The following is an 18,385-nucleotide window of genomic DNA, read 5'->3' as shown; positions in this document are numbered from 1 at the left end:
GGCAGATGCTACACAAGATGGAAGCTAGTGACAATACAGACTCAAAAATACCCAGACAGGGCCTGGGCCCAGCTCTGCTCAAGCTGAGAACCACCCAGCAACCCTCCTCAAGCCACCAACATCCTGTCATTGGCGTTATCCATTCATTTTTTTCTGCTGCTCTTGTTGAGACCATTTATTTCTATTCATTTTTCCTGTTTGGAGATTTTTGTTTTTATTTTTCAAAAATTGCGAAAGTGACATGTATTTCAATCAACCAGAGAAACATGTAAAAAAACTATAAAGATACAGCACAATCCCCCTCCCCTCCACAGCCTCTTCATTCCCAATCCTGCTGCGATCCCAATGTTTACAGCCTAGTTGGTATCCTTCCACAACTTTCTTCACGCATAGGTTATAAAATATGCAAACAAAACTGCACACATAGGAGGAGTCTGTTGCTGTTGCTTATTTCTTCAAAATGAGATCATACTAAATATATTTTTATGCAACCTAACCCTTTCACTCTAGTTCAAGGACTGCCAAATGTTTTCAGCAAAGGCCAGAGAACAAATATTTTACATTTGGCAGGTTGTATAAGCTTTGTCACAACTACGCAGTGAACTCTGCCATTGTATCACAAGAGCAGCCATAGACAATATGTAAATGAATGGGTATGGCTGTGTTCCAATAAAACTTTATTTATAAAAAGTAGGCAGCAGGCCAGTTTGCCAACCTCTGCTTCAGACCAAAATCTGTGGCAAAAATTTTAATTATTTAGAATTTTTATCACAAACTTTTAAATAATAAAAATATAGGAAGTATATCTACAGAAAAGTATATAAATCATAATTTTACAGCTTGAATTCTCACAAAGGGAATTCACCTATCTAACCAGTTCCCATATCAAAAATTAGAACATCACTAGCTCAACAGAAGCCCCACATACTCATTTTCTCATTTTAATTTAATGTTTTGTTTATTTATTTATTTGAGACAGTGACTTACTCTGTCATCCACGCTATAGTGCAGTGACCTGATCTCTGTTCCCTGCAAACTCCATCTCCAGGGTTCAAGCGATTCTTGTGGGTTACCCTCCAGAGCAGCTGGAATTACAGGCATGCACCACCACGCCCAGCTAATTTTTTGTACTTTTTTAGTAGAGACGGGGTTTCACCATATTGGCCAGACTGGCCTCAAACTCCTGCTCTCAAGTGATCTGCCCTCCTCAGCCTCCCAAAGTGCTGTGATTACAGGCATGAGCTACCGCGCCCGGCCTAATTCAATGTTTTCAACAACTGCCTACTATCACAGAAAATGGGTACCCCTTCATGAGGCTGATGTTTCCTTGCAATCTCAAAGAAAATATCAATAAACATGCTTGTTCTAGACCTTATTTCTTTGCATGCTGATGTTTCATTTTAACAGAATAGATTTCCTGAAGGAAAACGTGAGAGTCAACATGTTCATATGTATACATTTTTTTTTTTTTGAGACGGAGTTTTCGCTCTTGTTACCCAGGCTGAAGTGCAATGGCTCGATCTTGGCTCACTGCAACCTCCACCTCCTGGGTTCAGGCAATTCTCCTGCCTCAGCCTCCTGAGTAGCTGGGATTACAGGCATGCGCCACCATGCCCAGCTAATTTTTTGTATTTTTAGTAGAGACAGGGTTTCACCATGTTGACCAGGATGGTCTCGATCTCTTGACCTCGTGATCTACCCTCCTCGGCCTCCCAGAGTGCTGGGATTACAGGCGTGAGCCACCACGCCCGGCCTATGTATACATATTTTAATAGACATTGCTGGACCACTGTCCCCAAAGGCAGCCACAAGTCACAGCCCTGCAGATTCCAGCAGTGCCCACTTCAATGCAATTCCTTAGACACTTGGGAGCAATGACTGCCCCCAGCACATCCTGAGGGTCTCAGACGCTGGCCTGGCCTTGATAATTCTCATGAGACATAAATGATCAGGGAAGAAGGGAAGGAACATGGAATAGCAAGACATCAGCTTCCCTACATCTCCTCAGGTCCAGTAACCCAGAACTTTATTGCCCGAGACACACACCTCAACCTAACAAGCTGATAGGCTTTGAAGGAAGGATGGGCAAGAGACCCTTGCCCTGGCCTCAGGGGCTTGAAGACAACTATCAGTAATATACTGAGAAAGATAGTAGATGTTCCATAGACAGATATGTGATTTCACCGAACTTCATTACAACAATACTAAAAAAAAAAAAAAGCAAAATAAAGCAGGTGTGTTGAGTTTTTAAAGACAACTTGCTCTTCAATGAATACATAACAAAATATTTTAAGCAAGAATTTCCAATTTTCAAATTTCCTACTTTACTGCATTATAACTCCTCAAAAAAAAAATTGAACAACTATTAAGTATGATGTAATCTAAGGGATCTTAGGTGTAGTGGCATCCCAATTGCCAGAGCCCATGGGTATGCATGGGGTGTGTGGGGACATGCGTGTCTACCCGCAGAAGGGCATTTCTCTGGTTCATAGCTTCTCCTGGATCCTCAACAGCAGCTGTGACATCAAAAAAGAGAATTAATTTGATAAGAGTTAGAATGACAGAGTCATATATATTTGTCAAAACTTAACCATGTGCCCTTAAGACATCACCAGGCACAGTGGCTCACATCTGTAATCCCAGCAATTTGGGAGCCCTAAGCGGGAGGAATGCTTGAACCGTGGAATTCAAGACCAGCTTGGGCAACACAGCCAAACCCTGTCTCTACAAAAACTACAAAAATTGGCCGAGTGTGGTGGCTCATGCCTGTAGTACAATCTACTGTGTAGGCTGAGGTGAGAGAATCAATTGAGCCTGGGAGGTCAAGGTTGCAATGAGCCACCATCACACCATTACCCTCCAGCCTGTCTCAAAAAAAAAAAAAAAAGAAAGAAAGATTTGTATGTTTCATTGTACGTACATTTCACCTCAAAAGTAAAAAAAAAAAATGTAAATAAACTTTGAATTCTATTGATAACGGGCATGCTGAAGTATTTAGGGGAAATTGAATTGACGTCTGCAGTTTACTTTGAAATGTGTCAAAAATAAGAGTGATGGATGGAGAGCGAGATGGATGGAAATGTGATTAAGCAAGGGTGGAAAATGTTAATGATAGAATGTAGGTGGTGGAAAAATGAGTACCCACTGTAAAATTCTTTCAACTTTGCTATGTCGAAAATTTTTCAAAATAAAGCCTTGGGAAAAAATTACAAATCACTAATGTAAAAGGCAAAGGCGATCCACCAGAACTGGGTCCTCTCCCCAGTCCGTGTGTGACCTGGAGAAGTAACTCTTACTCTGGGCCTCAGTGAGCCCAGCTGGTCTCTGCTACACCTTCCATCATGAACAATGACAGTGCCGTGGTTTTACAAACTGGGGCATCTCTCGAGAGAGCCTCCGGGGAGGAATGACTTCGAAGGCAGAGACTGCCCCCTTGTGGGCCCTAGCAGCCTAGTTTATAATCATTTTCTGTCTAACTGTGGCATGGCTAGGCAATAATTACATAAATTCCCATGACACAAGTTTACCTATATAGCAAACCTACACATGTACCCCCAACTTCAAATAAAAGTAAACAAAAAATAAATGTTAAGCTATCTGGATTTTTTCTTGTTTACATTGCCTTTTTTCTTCCCCTTTTTTTTTTTNTTTTTTTGAGACAGGGTCTTGTTCTGTCACCCAGGCTGGAGTGCAGTGGCACGATATTGGCTCACTGCACCCTCCACCTCCCGGGTTCAAGTGACTCTCCTGCCTCAGCCCCTGGGATTACAGGAGTTCACCACCACACCTGGCTAATTTTTGTATTTTTAGTAGAGACGGCGTTTCGCCATGTTGGCCAGACTGGTCTCAAACTCCTGACTTCAGGCGATTCACCCACGTTGGCCTCCCCAAGTGCTGGGATTACAGGCATGAGCCACTGTGCCTGGCCTCAGTTCTCTTTCTCTTTCAAGCAGAAAGCCAGCTCAGAGGAAGTCTCAGGTCATTCTGACTCTGTTCCCAATTCCCAAACTCTTAAAGGGCTAAAGAGAAGATCACATTAAAGAAAGGGATTTGTGAACACAGCATATCTTGAAAAAATCTTGAAAGGCAGTGACTTAACCCGAAAGAAGATTCTCCATGAATAATAAAAGGAAGAAAGATGAGCAAATATTCCAAGGGTCCCAGGTAATTGGCAAGACCCCAGGTGTGACATCTGTCCAGGCAACAGGCTTTTCTTGTCTCCTGTTGAATCCCAAGGGTCTGACAAACAGTAGAAGCTTGACAAATATTGTTGAATGAATTAATGACTGGGAGAGCAAGTGAATAAATTCTGGAGGAGCTTACATCCCAGAACATAGGGAAGGGAGTCACCACAGTCAACAGGTAATGGTTTCCATGAGCCCTTTTCAGTTGTGGTCTCCGTGATTCTGCTAAACGTGTTCCCTCTGCCAGGAATGTAGCATCATGCTAAGACCATGGGCCATGAAGCCAGGCAGTCTGGACTCCAATCTGAGACACACCACTCACTCACTGTGTGACTTCTGGCAGGTTGCTTACCTGACGCTGTGCCTCAGTTTCCTCACATGCAAAGTAAGGCCAATAGTACCTACAACAGAGGATTGCTGGGAAGATTAATTCATTGGCCTATGTAAAGCACCTAGCATGAGGTAAGTGCTCAGGAAACAAAGCTCGTATTATATTTCTTTTTTGCCCAGACACAAATATTGCCACGTCAAATGATTCTCACACTACAGACAGATTCAACTTAGCCATGGTTTCCTTCTAGAAGATTCAGGCACCCCTCTGTGTGTTCCCACGGCACCATCACACTACCGGTCACACTGCAACATAATTATCTATGTCTATCTCTCCCTCTAGGCTGTGAGTTCCCTGAGAGCAGAGACTAGATTTCATTCATCACTGGATCCAAGCTGGTGCTCAGGCCCTTCTTGAATGAATGAATGAATGAACACCTAGAGAGTCCATCTTACCTTCCTACTTATCACATGCCACCTTTCTCACATTGTAAACACAAAGTCACTCCAAACTACCTCCACCTCCCACCTTAGCCCTCAGGTATGGCATATACCCAAGACTGCCCTCTGGTCTTCCGGTCTTGTCCTACCATATTGGCTTTAGAAGGAAGACAGCCAAGTGGAATGCCCAGATGAAGGCCCTCATGGATTTTCTTGTACTCTTTCCACCTAATTAGAGTCTTCATAATGGCAAACACCTTCTTTACCTTGAAATGGTTCTTTTTCGTTTTGTTTTTGTTTTTTGTTTTTTGAGAAGGATCTCACTCCATCACCCAGGCTGGCATGGGTGGCTCACTGCAGCTTCCATCTCCAGAGCCCAAGTGATCCTCCCACCTCAGCCTCCCAAGTGTCTGGGACTACAGGCATGCACCATCAGGTCTGGCTAATTTTTTTATTTTTTGTAGAGATGGGGTCTCACTATGTTGCCCAAGCTGATCTCAAACTCCTGGGCTCAAGTGATCCTCCTGCCTTGGCCTCCCAAATTGCTGGAATTATAGGGATGAACCACTGTGCCCAGCCTTGCAACAGTTCTTTAAATAAGAGGGTCTCCTACAAACCTTCAACATCAGATTCCTTTTTCCTGAGAGTGCTTCTAGAACCTCTTTTGCAATCTCCCATACAGGTAGATGGGACCTTCAATTTTTCTCAGTAGCCTGTTTTTGAGATTGAGGCTCATTCACTGTGTCTCCCAGGCTGGAGTGCAGTTATGCCATCTTGGTTTACTGTCACCTTCGCCTCCTGGGTTCAAGCAATTCTGCCTCAGCCTCCCGAGTAGCTGGGATTACAGGTCTGTACCACCATACCCGACTAATTTTTGTATTTTTAGTAGAGACAGGGTTTCACCATGTTGGCCAGACTGGTCGTGGACTCCTGACCTCAAGTGATCTGCCCATCCTGGCCTCCCAAAGTGCTGGGAATGCCGGTGTGAGCCACCACACCCGGCCTCTTTGGTATTCTTTTTCTTTTGATGTGTGGATGTCAGATCTTGAGAAGGATTTAAATATCACAATATTGGTAGTACCTAAGTCTGTCTGGGAGATGTTTCAGTCTAAAAAGTTTCTGCATACAGAATATAAGAATATTGAATGGGAGTTCCAAAGAGAAACATGTTACAGGAGGACATGTCAAAAAAAAAAAAAAAAGGTTCACTCTGCTTTCTTTAAGAACGGTCCCAATTTTTGGGAGAGAGATAGGAGGACGGACATGACTAAGCATTTGGAGATGGCTGTAATGTAGATGGGAGTATAAATAATGGATGTCAGTTGTTACATTGATAGGTATATATTGAATTGAAAAAGGGTAGAATAAGATATTGTTGGCCAGGCGTGGTGGCTCACGCCTGTAATCCCAGCACTTTGGGAGGCCAAGGTGATCAGGAGATTGAGACCATCCTGGCTAATACGGTGAAACCCCATCTCTACTAAAAATACAAAAAAAAAAAAAGACGGGTGTGGTGGCACGCACCTGTAGTCTCAGCTACTTGGAAGGCTGAGGCAGGAGAATCACTTGAATCCAACAGCAGGAGCTTGCAGTGAGCTGATTGTGCCACTGCGCTCCAACCTGGGTGACGGGGCAAGACTCTGTCTCAAAAAAAAAAGGATATTGTTCCATGCATGAACACGCAGGCTTCATAAACCTTGGGAGCATTTTACGCTCTGATCTGGACATTGTAGTGCCTGATCTCATAACACGTATGGGCATTATGACGTGCATTATGGTTTCCTGGGGTACTACAGGTCCCACTGCTTTGTGTCTTTTCTACATTGTCCAGGGAACAAGGGTGGTCATGACTCCAACAAGTGGGTCTCAGTCCCAGTAACACTTGCTGTTGACCTTGGACCTGATACTTAAGGTTTCCTGTGTGTTGTGTTCTACCTCCCACGAGAATAACAGTATAAATTGGACAATCTGCTGACCTTCAGCACCTGAGTTCAGGAGGCACTGATCTGGAGACCATCTGTGAAAGCTTTGTATCTATCAACAAGATCCTCCAGGGATTTCTCACTCGTACATACAGTCATTAAGTCCACAAAGATTTAGTGATGCCCACCTTGCTAGGTGCTGGGGGTAGAGTGGCAAGACACAGTCCTGCCCTCATGGAGCTAATACCCTGTGTGCAATGCAGACACTAATCAAACCCAACATAAAATCACCCCTTTCCCAAGGCCAAGCCGAGGTTACCATGAGTGTCTACAAAAGGAAGAAGTCAGAGGAAGCTTTTCAGATGGTGAAAATGAGCTGAGATCGAGAGGAAGACTTAACTGCTAGAAAAAGAGGAGATACCAATGGCAAACATTCTAAACAGAGAACAGAACACAGAGGTGTCCTGTGTTGTGTGGCAGGCTGGAGAGGACCAAGGATTAAAAGAAAGGGGGAGGAGATAGAGAATAAAGAATGAGACCGCCATATTAGATTTAGTCTGCTATAAAGACAATGGGAAACCATTGACGGGTTTTGAAAAGGAGGAGAACTAATCAGATTTAGTCTCATCTTGACCTGACAAAACACTAAGAATGACATATGAGCTCAATTTCAGTAGCTGGACAAGTCAGAAAACCTTTCACCTCTAGAGATGCTGATATTTCCAAAGAGCATATGACACTCAGGACGAACAGCAGTGTCCTGGGCTGGTGGTCAGTGGAGAAGCCTAATACTGACTACGATTCTTGGGTCTGGATGAGGTGGGGCCATTCAACAGACACCACAAGGCCACTTCTAGCCTGGCACTGCTGGGAAGGACCCCACACAACCTTTAGCGTTTTCTCCTCTCAATCTGTCTGGCCAAGATCAAAGAGGAGGGGGCTAGAGTCCCAGCAATGAAACCAGGAAGACAGTCAGGAGATCAAGGGAAACTTGAGTGTCCTGGATGCTGTTGGACCCTGCCCAGCTCCCCTCCATTTTGGCCAATGCACCCATCTCCCGGCTGCTGTGTGTGATGGCTGTTAATGGCTTACAGGTATCCCCATGTCCAGATAACTGCCCTCAACTGCACAGAAGCCTCCTCACCTGGGAGGTTACTCTACCTTCCCACCTTCATCCCCAGCAGCCTACAGCAGTGACTGACTATATTAGTCAACTGAGGCCATCATACCACAGACTGGGTGGCTTAAACAACATTCATTCATTCATTCATTCATTTGTGTTTGCAGTTCTGGAGCCTGGAATGTCCAAGATCCAGGTACCAGCAGCTTCAATTCCTGGTAAGCACTCACTTCCTGGCTTGCAGATGGCCACCTTCTTGCTGTATCCTTCCTTGGTGGAGACAGAATGATCTCTCTCTCTTCCTCCTCTTAGAAATCCATGAATCTCATCATGAGGGCCCCACCCTCATGACCTCATCTAACCCTAATTACCATCCAAAGGTACCATAGCTCTAAAAACCATCACATTGGGGGTGGGGCTTTAAGATACAAATTTGGGGGAGACATAAGTCATCCCATATCACTGACTGACCTGGAACATGACAGACCAGTCCCCTTGCCCCAGTGTGGGACTGACTCTGTGATACAGTGCTTGGTGAGGAATTCCACCAGTTACCAGGCTGAAGAAGCCTTCCAAGGAGATCACATGCTCGCTGAGCTTTTTCCCTGCCCAAGGAAGGAAGCATGCTTCCTTCACTTCTCTTTTCCCACGAGCAGCCCAATAAATCACTGGATCAAGAATCTCCATCCTGGCTCTATTTTTACAGAACTCAGCCACAGCACCAGGGCTCTTTTCTATCATCAATCAATCAATAATCCCATGCTGAGTATGGAATGTGCCCAGCATGGCGTATGGGCAACAGCAGGGCATTGTGACATGGGGCCAGAGGCCTGATGCTCACCCCTGCTCTGCATGTGACACTGGTCAAGGAGTTCAGCCTTGCTGAGACTTCGTTTTCCTTTTCTTATGGTGGCAACAACACGCCCTTCTTTAGCTAAGCCCAGTGTCAAAGTACTTGGAAAAGCACAAAGTGCTATTAAACCTCTTTATAGGTTTGCCTGTTCTGAACATCCCAAAGAAATGAAATCCTACAATATGTGAACTTCTGTGCCTGACTTCTTTTCTTAACATATTGTTTTCAAGGTTTATCCATGCTGTAGCATGTATCAGTACTTCTTTTTTTTTTCTACAGAGTCTCACTCTGTTGCCCAGGCTGGAGTGCAGTGGCACGATCTCAGCTCGCTGCAGCTGCTGCCTCCCAGGTTCAAGCGATTCTCATCCCTCAGCCTTCCAAGTAGCTGGGATTACAGGCACCCACCACCATACCTGGCTAATTTTTGTATTTTTAATTGAGACGGAGTTTCACCATGTTGGCCAGCTGGCCTTGAACTACTGACCTCAAGTAATCTGCCTGCCTCGGCCCCCCAAGGTGCTGGGATTACAGGTGTGAGCCACCACGCCCAGCCAGTACTTCATTTTTTGTGTGGCAGAATAATATTGCATTCTATGGACATACCACGATTTGTTCATCCATTCATCAGCTGATTGACATTTGGGTTGTTTCCACTTTTTAGCTACTATGAATAATGCTGCTATGAACATTTTTGTTCAGGTTTCTGTAAATATACGTTTTCCATTCTCTTGGGTGTGTATTTAGATGTGGAATTGCTGGATCATATGATAACTCTGTCTAACCCCTTTCCTTTGTGTTGCCATGACACCTTTATCATATATTAAAAACTTTATATGTGTGGATCTTTTAAAAAATACTGGTAGCTATTTAATTCATGTGATGAGAGCCCTAAGCATGTAGATATTTTGCCCCTAAATTTAAGGGGGCCCCAACTTCTGCCCCTCCCTCATCCTTCATTATGAGTTGAACTGTGTCCCCCGCAAAAGATATTTCAAATTCTAACCCCAATACCTGTGAATGTGATCTTATTTGGACTCAGGGATTTTGCAGATGTAGGCAAGTTAGGATGAGTTCACACTAGACGAAGGTGAGCCCTAATCCAGTGACTGCTGTCCTAATAAGAAGAGGAATTTTGGATACAGAGTTACACTGTGAAGAGTGCCTGGGATGATGGAAGCAGAGACTGAAGGGACGCATCTCCAAGCCAGAGAGCACCAAGGACTGCCAGCAACCACTGGCAGCTGGGACAGACCTCTCAGAGCCCTCCAGAAGGGCTGGCCTCAGAACACTGAGAAAATAAATGTCTGGATTTTTTGTCTGTTTGTTTCTCAATACAGCCAGGATCTCTCTATATTGGCCAGGCTGGTCTTGACTCCTAGCCTCAAGCCGTCATCCTGCCTTGGCCTCCCAAAGTGTTGGGATTACAGATGTGAGATCTAGTTTTTGTTTTTGTTTTTTGGGACAGAGTCTCGCTTTATCACCCAGGCTGGAGAACAGTGGTGCAATCTCAGCTCACTGCAACCTCTGCCTCCCGGGCTCAAATGATCCTCCTGCCTCCCTCCCGAGTAGCTGGGATTACAGGCATGTACCACCACACCTGGCTAACTTTTTGTATTTTTAGTAGAGATCGGGTTTCGCCATGTTGTCCAGGCTGGTCTCCTGAGTTCAAGTGATCCATCCACGTTGGTCTTCCAAAGTACTAGGATTATAGGTGTGAGCCACTGTGCCTGGCCTTTGCTTTTTTTTTTTTTTTTTTTTTTATGTCTTGTCTTAAGCCACCCAGTTTGCGGTATTTTGTTATGGCAGCCATAGCAAACGGATATACCTCCTATAGGTGTGTACTGAGAATCAGGGGCTTGTGATCCAGGTTCTCAAATGTCACAGCGTATCTATGATTCAGGGGAAGACTTTGACTTTGAACTTGAAGAAACATTGTGCTGTACCACATCAGAACAAAGACTTCCTAAGGAATGCCTGTAAGAGGTACCCTAGCAAAACCACAAAAGGAATAAACATGGTGGGGACATAGAGAAACTAAACTAAGCTAAAAAGTAACCTAGTACACAGTACTTTTGAGTCAAACTGACCTGGGTGAGGAAGTGTGTTTTCTGATGGGCAGAATGATAATAACTCACCTCATTTGAGTTGCTGAAAAAATGTAAATCAGATACTGCCTGTAAGTGCTTTTCACAATGATTAACACATTACATTTTAAAAACTCAGTACATGTTAGCTATTGTTTTATTATTATCATGAATGGTGTGAGCTCTTGGAGTATAACTCCTCTAAGCCTCGGCTGCTTTGTTCATAAAGCAAGAATAATAGAAGGTCGGGCTCTGTGGCTCACAGCTGTAATCCCAGCACCTTGGGAGGCCGAGGTGGGTGGATCACTTGAGGTCAGGAGTTCTAGACCAGCCTAGCCAACATGGTGAAACCCCGTTTCTACTAAAAATACAAATATTAGTCAGACGTGGTGGTGCGTGCCTGTAATCTCAGCTACTCAGCAGGCTGAGGCAGGAGAATTGCTTGAACCCAGGAGGTAGAGGTTGCAGTGAGCTGCGATCGCGCCACTGCACTCCAGCCTGGGTGACAGATGAAGACTCCGTCTCAAACAAGAATAATATAGATTTTGCAATGTTGTGAAGATTGAAAGAGATAACACGTAAGGTTTAGAGCACCGCACATCCCATGCGGTCCATAAGTGTGGGCTGCCTGCAGTCACGCTTTGGAATGAGTGTAGTTTCCAGTGAGTGACACCAGAGGGAAGCAGAGTCTTATTTTTGTCTCTCCAGCATCGGGAACCTCAGACAATCAGTGGGGAAAACTGGCTTTTCTTGAACCTGAAACTGCGGGATTTCCCCTGGGAACCCCAAGCATCCCACTGGGAGGCGGGCAACCACTTGGAGGAAAACCTAATACAGTTTCTAAAATCTCACTGTGCTTCACAAAATCTCAAGTCTAAAAGAATTATACTGTCCAGGGATAAGTATTTTTCAGCTTTTACACAGTTTACGCAAAGCCCCTCCCCAATCCAGGGCTCAGCGCATCAGAGCTACTGAACCATTCTGAGGCCTCAGAAACAGATTAATTTTTCAAAACCAATCTCTTCCATCATCAATTTCCTGAGTTACCAACTCATAAACTCTTGTTTATATTCATTAGATACATAAAGTCCACAGGAGTTTGTCACCAGCCTTTGAGAAGAAATTCCTGCAACGTTTTAGCTCCACTCCCAGCCGGCTTAGTGCTGTTTTTACTGGGACTTACGGCTGAGTATTCCTCAAGCCAGTGTAACTGAGTTGCAATTTTGCTTGAACTTTCCATATCAGAGCCAAGTATGTCTTTAATGCTCGGATACATGAGTGACAGCCCCCGCCCCCAGTCCCTCCTCTCACTGCATCTCCCAGAAGACTATATCATCCTGTTTTCTAATTATCATGAAATATTTTAGGCATGCAGAAAGTGTAGAGAATAATATAATATGGACCAGCAAAGCCACCATCAGGTTCAAGAAAGAAATATTTCAAATATGTGGAAAGACCCTGAATTGCACCCCCTAACCCTCCTCCTTCCCAAAACATTATATTCTCCAAATTTGGTGCTTATCATCAAGACTCCATTTTTCCTGCTGGAAAAGTTTGGGGAAGAGCAAACTTCCCTTCTCTGCTATCTGAGTAAAGAAAATGCAACTATCCACTCCAAAAAATTACTGTAAAAAAGAGTGGGAAATGAGAAGGAGGGAAGGGAAACGGAGGATCCTGTGGAAGTTAGAAATCCAAGGAACTCAGACGTCTCCTCTCTGAACCCAATTCAGCCTGGGTGCTGATGAACATAGCTTTGAGGGTGTACAGTTTCTAAGGACCCCCTTGTTGCAGGGAGGGGCTTTCATGGGCAGGCAGGGGGCAGAAGCAGTGCCACATCCCCTCCCTACTCCCTGGACCGCCCCACCCCTCCATCAGCCTCCCCTCCTCAATCACATGGGTCAAGCAAGGTCAGGAACGACTGGAGCCCCATGGCCACCTACCGAGGACAATGAGGACGTCCCTGTCGATGTGGGCCTGGATGTAGATGCGGCCGCGGCGCTCCGTGTGGTCCGTGCCACACAGGCTGGGGACGTTCATCACGCAGCGCTTGTGCACATTCATCATGCAGGCTGTGAGGGCAGAGAAGGGATTCGGCTTAGGCTGGCTCAGGCTGGGGGCTGCAGACATCTGCCCCACCCCGGACCTCCGAGCCCTGCCTGTTCCCCTCCTTTGAGTCAGCTGAGACCTATGAGACTGGCTGAGACCAACTTGCCTGCCAGGATCTCATCAGAAGGGCTTCTCCAACTCTCCCCACTGAACCCTGATGGACAACGGAGGTGGAACTTGTCTGTTCCCCACCCAAGGCCAAGGGTGCAGCCTGAAGAAAGCACACACCACACCCCTAGAGGCTCTGAAGCCAGAGTCACCAACTTCAATGCTCACGGGCTGGCTGGTCACATGAGTGAGGAAAGCTAGAACAGTGGTGGGGACTTGGCCAAGCAGGGAACAGAGCAGCAACATTTCCCATTTCTCAACATAAGCAGGAATCTCGATGTGTGTGTTGACATCTCTTGATTTTTAAATATTGACAGCTAATAGGTTGGGTTCCCTGGAAAGAGTCTGAGATGGGGAGTTTTGAGCACGAGGTTCCTGGGGAGTGTTCTTGAGGGGAGAAGTTGGCCTGCCACGTGGATGCCACCAAACTGATGGTAAGGAAAGCCCAGAGCTGAGATGACCCTTCAGAGTTGTTCCAAACTGAGAAAAGAGGGCCGGGCACCCCAATCATCCAGCGGATCTGGAAGGGGCATTACCTTGGGCAATTATGCAGGACGGGGAACCGCTGTGAACCCTCAGCTAGGGAATGGGGTGGGACCCTGAGTAGGGGGTCTGGGCTGACCGTAGTGTTCACCACAATTAACTACAAGGAAAAAACTTTAGAGCCTGAAATGTGCCTGCAGGCTGAATGTGGCCTGCTGCCATCTCCCTTGTTACAGGATAGATATCCATTCCCACTGTGCACTCCTCTGTAGAGTATCTGTGTCTATTTCAATGTGGTGGTGATTTCCCCTAGGTCCTGAGCAATAATGCCCTGCTCCAGGAAGGTGTGCCAGGAAGTCAAGATACTCTAGGGGGACACTAGTTCCAGTTGGAGAAGCCAGAAGGAGAGGCCGAGTCACCACATGGGCCCCAATTTCAAGGGATCTGAGGGCAGGGACCCTTCTCAGGCCACCCAAGTCCTAGGAGGCAGCAGGTCTATCATAAAAACTGCAAATGAGTGGTGGGGAGGGAAGGGAGAGCCCTCTGGGACTCGAGCACTAGCCTAAGCTCCCACTCACTGCTGTCTTTGAGGTAGGGGCATTGTCCCTACATTAGGGCCCCACGTGTGGTAAGAGGAGCTGCTGTCCTACAGGCGGGCCACAGCCTCACTGTCCCCCTGTGGCTCTTGCCATGTCTCTGTGTCTGTCTGTCTCTGTCCCCAGGTTGCTGTGTGTCTCTGGCCCCTGCTCTCCCACTTCTACGTGTGTCTCACTGCCATGGCCACATCTGTGAATCAGTCTGTTCCTTCCACTCTCCACACTCGTCTCTGGCCTCTTTGTCTCCCCACTTCTCTAGCTGTGTCTCTCCGCCTTTCTCCCCTGTGTCTCTCTGTGACTCTCCATGTGTGCTTCTGTCTCTGTCTCTGGTCTCTCCATCTCTACACCTCTGCATGAGGCTGTGTGATGGCATCACTCTCTCTGTGTCCATGCCAACCATTTGTCTTTTCTTCTTCTTTGAGACACAGTCTCACTTTGCCACACAGGCTGGAGTGCAGTGGCACAATTTCGGCTCACTGCAACCTCCACCTCCCAGGTTCAAGCCATTCTCCTGCCTCAGCCTCTCAAGCAGCTGGGATTACAGGCATGTGCCACCATGTCTGGCTAATTTTGGTATTTTAGTAAAGATGGGGTTTCATCATGTTGGCCAGACTCATCTCAAAATCCTGCCCTCAGATGATTAGCCTGCCTCAGCCTCCCAAAGTGCTGGGGTTACAGGAGTGAACCACCGCACCTGGCTTCATCTGTTGGTCTGTCTGTCTCCCTGTCCCTCCTTCTAGCTCAGTCTCTCTGCAGCTTCCACAGCCCCCATTCCACCTTGTGTTAGGGCTGCATGTGTCCATCTTTTCCCTGCATCTGTCTCTATCCATGTGTGTATGTTTCTCATGGTCTCTCTTACTCTCAATCACCCTTATTCACCCTCACATTTCTCTCTGTAACTCTCTGCCCTGTGAGTTCCTCCCTTTGTCCTCTGGGCCTCAGGACCCCTGTGACAGAGGTAGCATCAGCCTCGTGGCTGCCTAGACTGCTACAGACCAATAGGCCTGTGGGAGCCACCAGCACCTCCAGCATCCCTGTAGCTTTGTGGTCATAGCTCTCAATGCCTGTCTGCTCCCCTGCTCCACAGGCCATCCAGGCCTTGGCCCCATAAAAAGGAGTCCTACTCCACCTGCCTTTCCCACCACACCCTGGCCAAAGAATCATGCTCTCTTGCCTCCTCCAGCACAAACTTGTGGGTGCTGCAGGGACACCCTGCAGGTCTTCTCCATGCAAACAATGCATCAACCCCACATCTCAATGCTAAAAACAGCGGTGGTGGTGCATGGCTGCAGAAATGACCACAATTTGTTCATGCCTCTGGCTGTCAGCAGCCATGGACTGTCCTTTCCCACACTGTGGCTGTGCCTCTCACATGCCACTTGCTTTGACCAGTGGATCAGGAGCAAGCAGACACAAGTAGAGACTTGAAGTGTCTGCCAATGGGACTTGCCCTCCTGAGGAATTCAGGACCCTGTGACCTCCGTGCATGCAAACCCAGGCTAGCCTACTGAGGAGCAAAGACACATGGCCTGGTCACCCACATCACCCAGATGACAGCCAGCCATCCTGTCGAACATGTGGGTGAGGCCACCAAGGCCCAGACAGCGACCAGCCCACCTCCATCTGCTAATCCACCATGAAGCATGAGTTCATGCTTTATGAACATGCATGACATCAGCTGAGGCAAGCCCAGATTCAAAGGGCTGCCTTGCAGAGTCATGAGCTAATCAAATGTTTACTGTCTTAAGCCACAGTGTTTTGGGGTGGGAGGATCATTATGCAGCAACAGATGACTGGTACACCAGCCCCAACTAAAATAGGGAGACTGCATGGCAGACCTGGATCCCAAACCAAGAGGAAGTAGCCCTTCCCATTGCTTCTGCCATCAGCAGATGCCCCCCAGAGAGAAAAAGTACTTACTGTCACATTTCATCCCCTGGTGGATAAGTCCATACAGCAGTGACCCACAATGGTCACAAAACGTGGGGCTGGAGTACGTGTGGATCTTAAACTTGTGTTTGCTCCGGGGGTCCTGGAGCCAAAAGAAACAACAGAAGGAGCCAGCGTCAGTGGAGCATGCAAGGCTTTGCCCTACGTCAAGAGGCACTGGAGATGTCACCAAGAACTGAACTTGGTCCCCAGATGTCATTGTACCTGTCGGGACCATCGCTGGAGCCCTGTGCCAGATGTGGTGCTGGATAAATAGTTGTGGAAGGAAGGAAGGACGGTGACAGCTGATTGTTCCATGGCAGCCCCATGCACACACACCCTACCTGCAAACCCTCCATCTGGGCCTGCCTGGGAACCCAACCTACAGGCTCCTGCCTGTAGCGGGGACTCCAGAGATGGGGAAACAAAGTGACAGACACATCATCTAAACAGGCCTCCTGACTTTTCTTTCTCCCAAGCTTTATTCTCCAAGCATGCTTCTGCAGTGATAAAAAACCCAAGTCTGGACATGAAACCTCCCTGCTTAGAGACCAGTGCCAGTCCCTCATCACTGACAAAGTTCAAAGCCCAAAGGACAGTCTGCAAGTTGTGGCAGACACTACTGGTTTCCCACCAATATCCATTCTTCCCTTTAGTAGCAGAACCTTTGAGTTTTAGCAGACAGCATGGCAATCCAGATAGAGGCACATTTCCCAGCATCTCTTGCAGCTTGGTGCAGCTACAGGCCTGAGTTCTGGCCAATGGGATGTGTGCACTCCAGGACCATTCCCTTCAAATGGAAATGCGTAAGTCTTTGCACCTTTCCCTCTTCCCACTGGCTTGAAGATGGTGAGAACTGGAAGTGACCGCCCTGGACCCAAACTTGGAGCCACAAGTGGAAAGGACAAAGCTACCCTACGGGCCTTGAATTTTGTCCCTTTGGGCTGACCCCTGAGAGAAAACCTAATTTCTGCCTTGTTTAAGTCACTACATTTTGGGAGCTATTTCTCACAGAAGCTTACATAATTGCCTAATCAATAAATATGCCCTTCACAGCATGGTAGTGCAGTGCAGTGGTAAAATGTAGACTTGGATAAACTTCCTGGGCTCTAAGCTGTGTAATTTCGAGCAAATTATTTGATGGTTTTTTTGTTTCCTTTTATTTTTTAAGGCACAGGGTCTTGTTCTGTCACCCAGGCTGGAGTGCAGCAGCACAACTATATTTCACTGGAGCCTCAACTTCCTGGGCTCAAGTGATTCTCCTGCCTCAGCTTCTTGAGTAGCTGGGACAACAGATGCATGCAACCATGCCCAGCTAATTTTTTTTTTTTTTTTGAGATGGAGTTTTGCTCATGTCCCTCAAGCTGGAGTGCAGTGGCACTATCTCGGCTCACTGCAATCTCTGCCTCCTGGGTTCAAGTGATTCTCCTGTCTCAGCCTCCTGAGTAGCTGGGACTACAGGTGTATGCCACCACACCCGGCTAATCTTTTGTATGCTTAATAGAGATGGGGTTTCACCATGTCGGCCAGGCTGATCTCAAACTTCTGACCTCAGGTGATCCATCCTCTCTGGCCTCCCAAAGTGCTGGGATTACAGACATGAGCCACCACACACATCTCAGCCAGCTAAGTTTTTATTTTATTTTATTTTATTTTATTTTTTGTAGAGTAGGGGATCTCATTATGTTGTCCAAGCTGGTCTTAAATTCCTGGCCTGAAATGAGCGTCCTGCCTCAGCCTCCCAAATTGGTGGGACTACAGGTGCACACTACCATGCTCTACTAATCCGATCTTTTTGTGCTTCAGTTTCCCTATCTGTAAAATGCTGATAGTGCTAGTGTTCTCCTTATAAGACTGTTGAAAAGCATAAATGAATGAACTTGTGTGGAGATCTTAGAACCACCTGGCACATAGCAAGCAGTATAAGCTTTTGCATGATTCTTATTACTACTTGGCCAAGGTGATCCCCAGCTGAGCCCCCTCCTCCCACCCACCCACATGCACACGTACCACGTACATTCTCAGCACTCAGAGCTCACCCTCACTCCCAAACACGCCATGCCCTTTGTAAGCCTTTGGCTCTCCATTTCTCTTTCTTCTTCAAGAGATTCTTTCCTCGCAGAATCAGTTTTAGTTCAAGAGAACTCTTTCTGTAAAAGTTGCTTTCTCTGTTGGACATTGTGTGCCAAGCACAATGTCTCACACCTGTAACCCCAGCACTTTGAGAGG

At 46.6% G+C, this 18,385-nt stretch overlaps 1 protein-coding gene across 4 annotated transcripts in view; it reads right to left on the bottom strand.

Moving 5' to 3' along the window:
- Positions 1 to 18,385, bottom strand: part of PRKCB (protein kinase C beta) — a 388,392-nt gene that overhangs the window by 179,115 nt on the left and 190,892 nt on the right. For all 4 annotated transcript variants that reach the window (XM_017534411.2, XM_017534410.2, XM_037740591.1 and 1 more), the window contains 2 exons: positions 16,148 to 16,259; positions 12,875 to 13,003 (listed from right to left, as the gene is read on the bottom strand). In XM_017534411.2, coding sequence (XP_017389900.1) covers positions 12,875 to 13,003; positions 16,148 to 16,259 — 241 coding nt within the window. The remainder of the gene's footprint in view (positions 1 to 12,874; positions 13,004 to 16,147; positions 16,260 to 18,385) is intronic.

The sequence above is a fragment of the Cebus imitator genome, unplaced genomic scaffold (assembly GCF_001604975.1).
Source record: "Cebus imitator isolate Cc_AM_T3 unplaced genomic scaffold, Cebus_imitator-1.0 Scaffold85, whole genome shotgun sequence".
Lineage (NCBI taxonomy): Eukaryota > Metazoa > Chordata > Mammalia > Primates > Cebidae > Cebus > Cebus imitator.
This window is presented reverse-complemented; position numbering and strand designations above follow the sequence as displayed.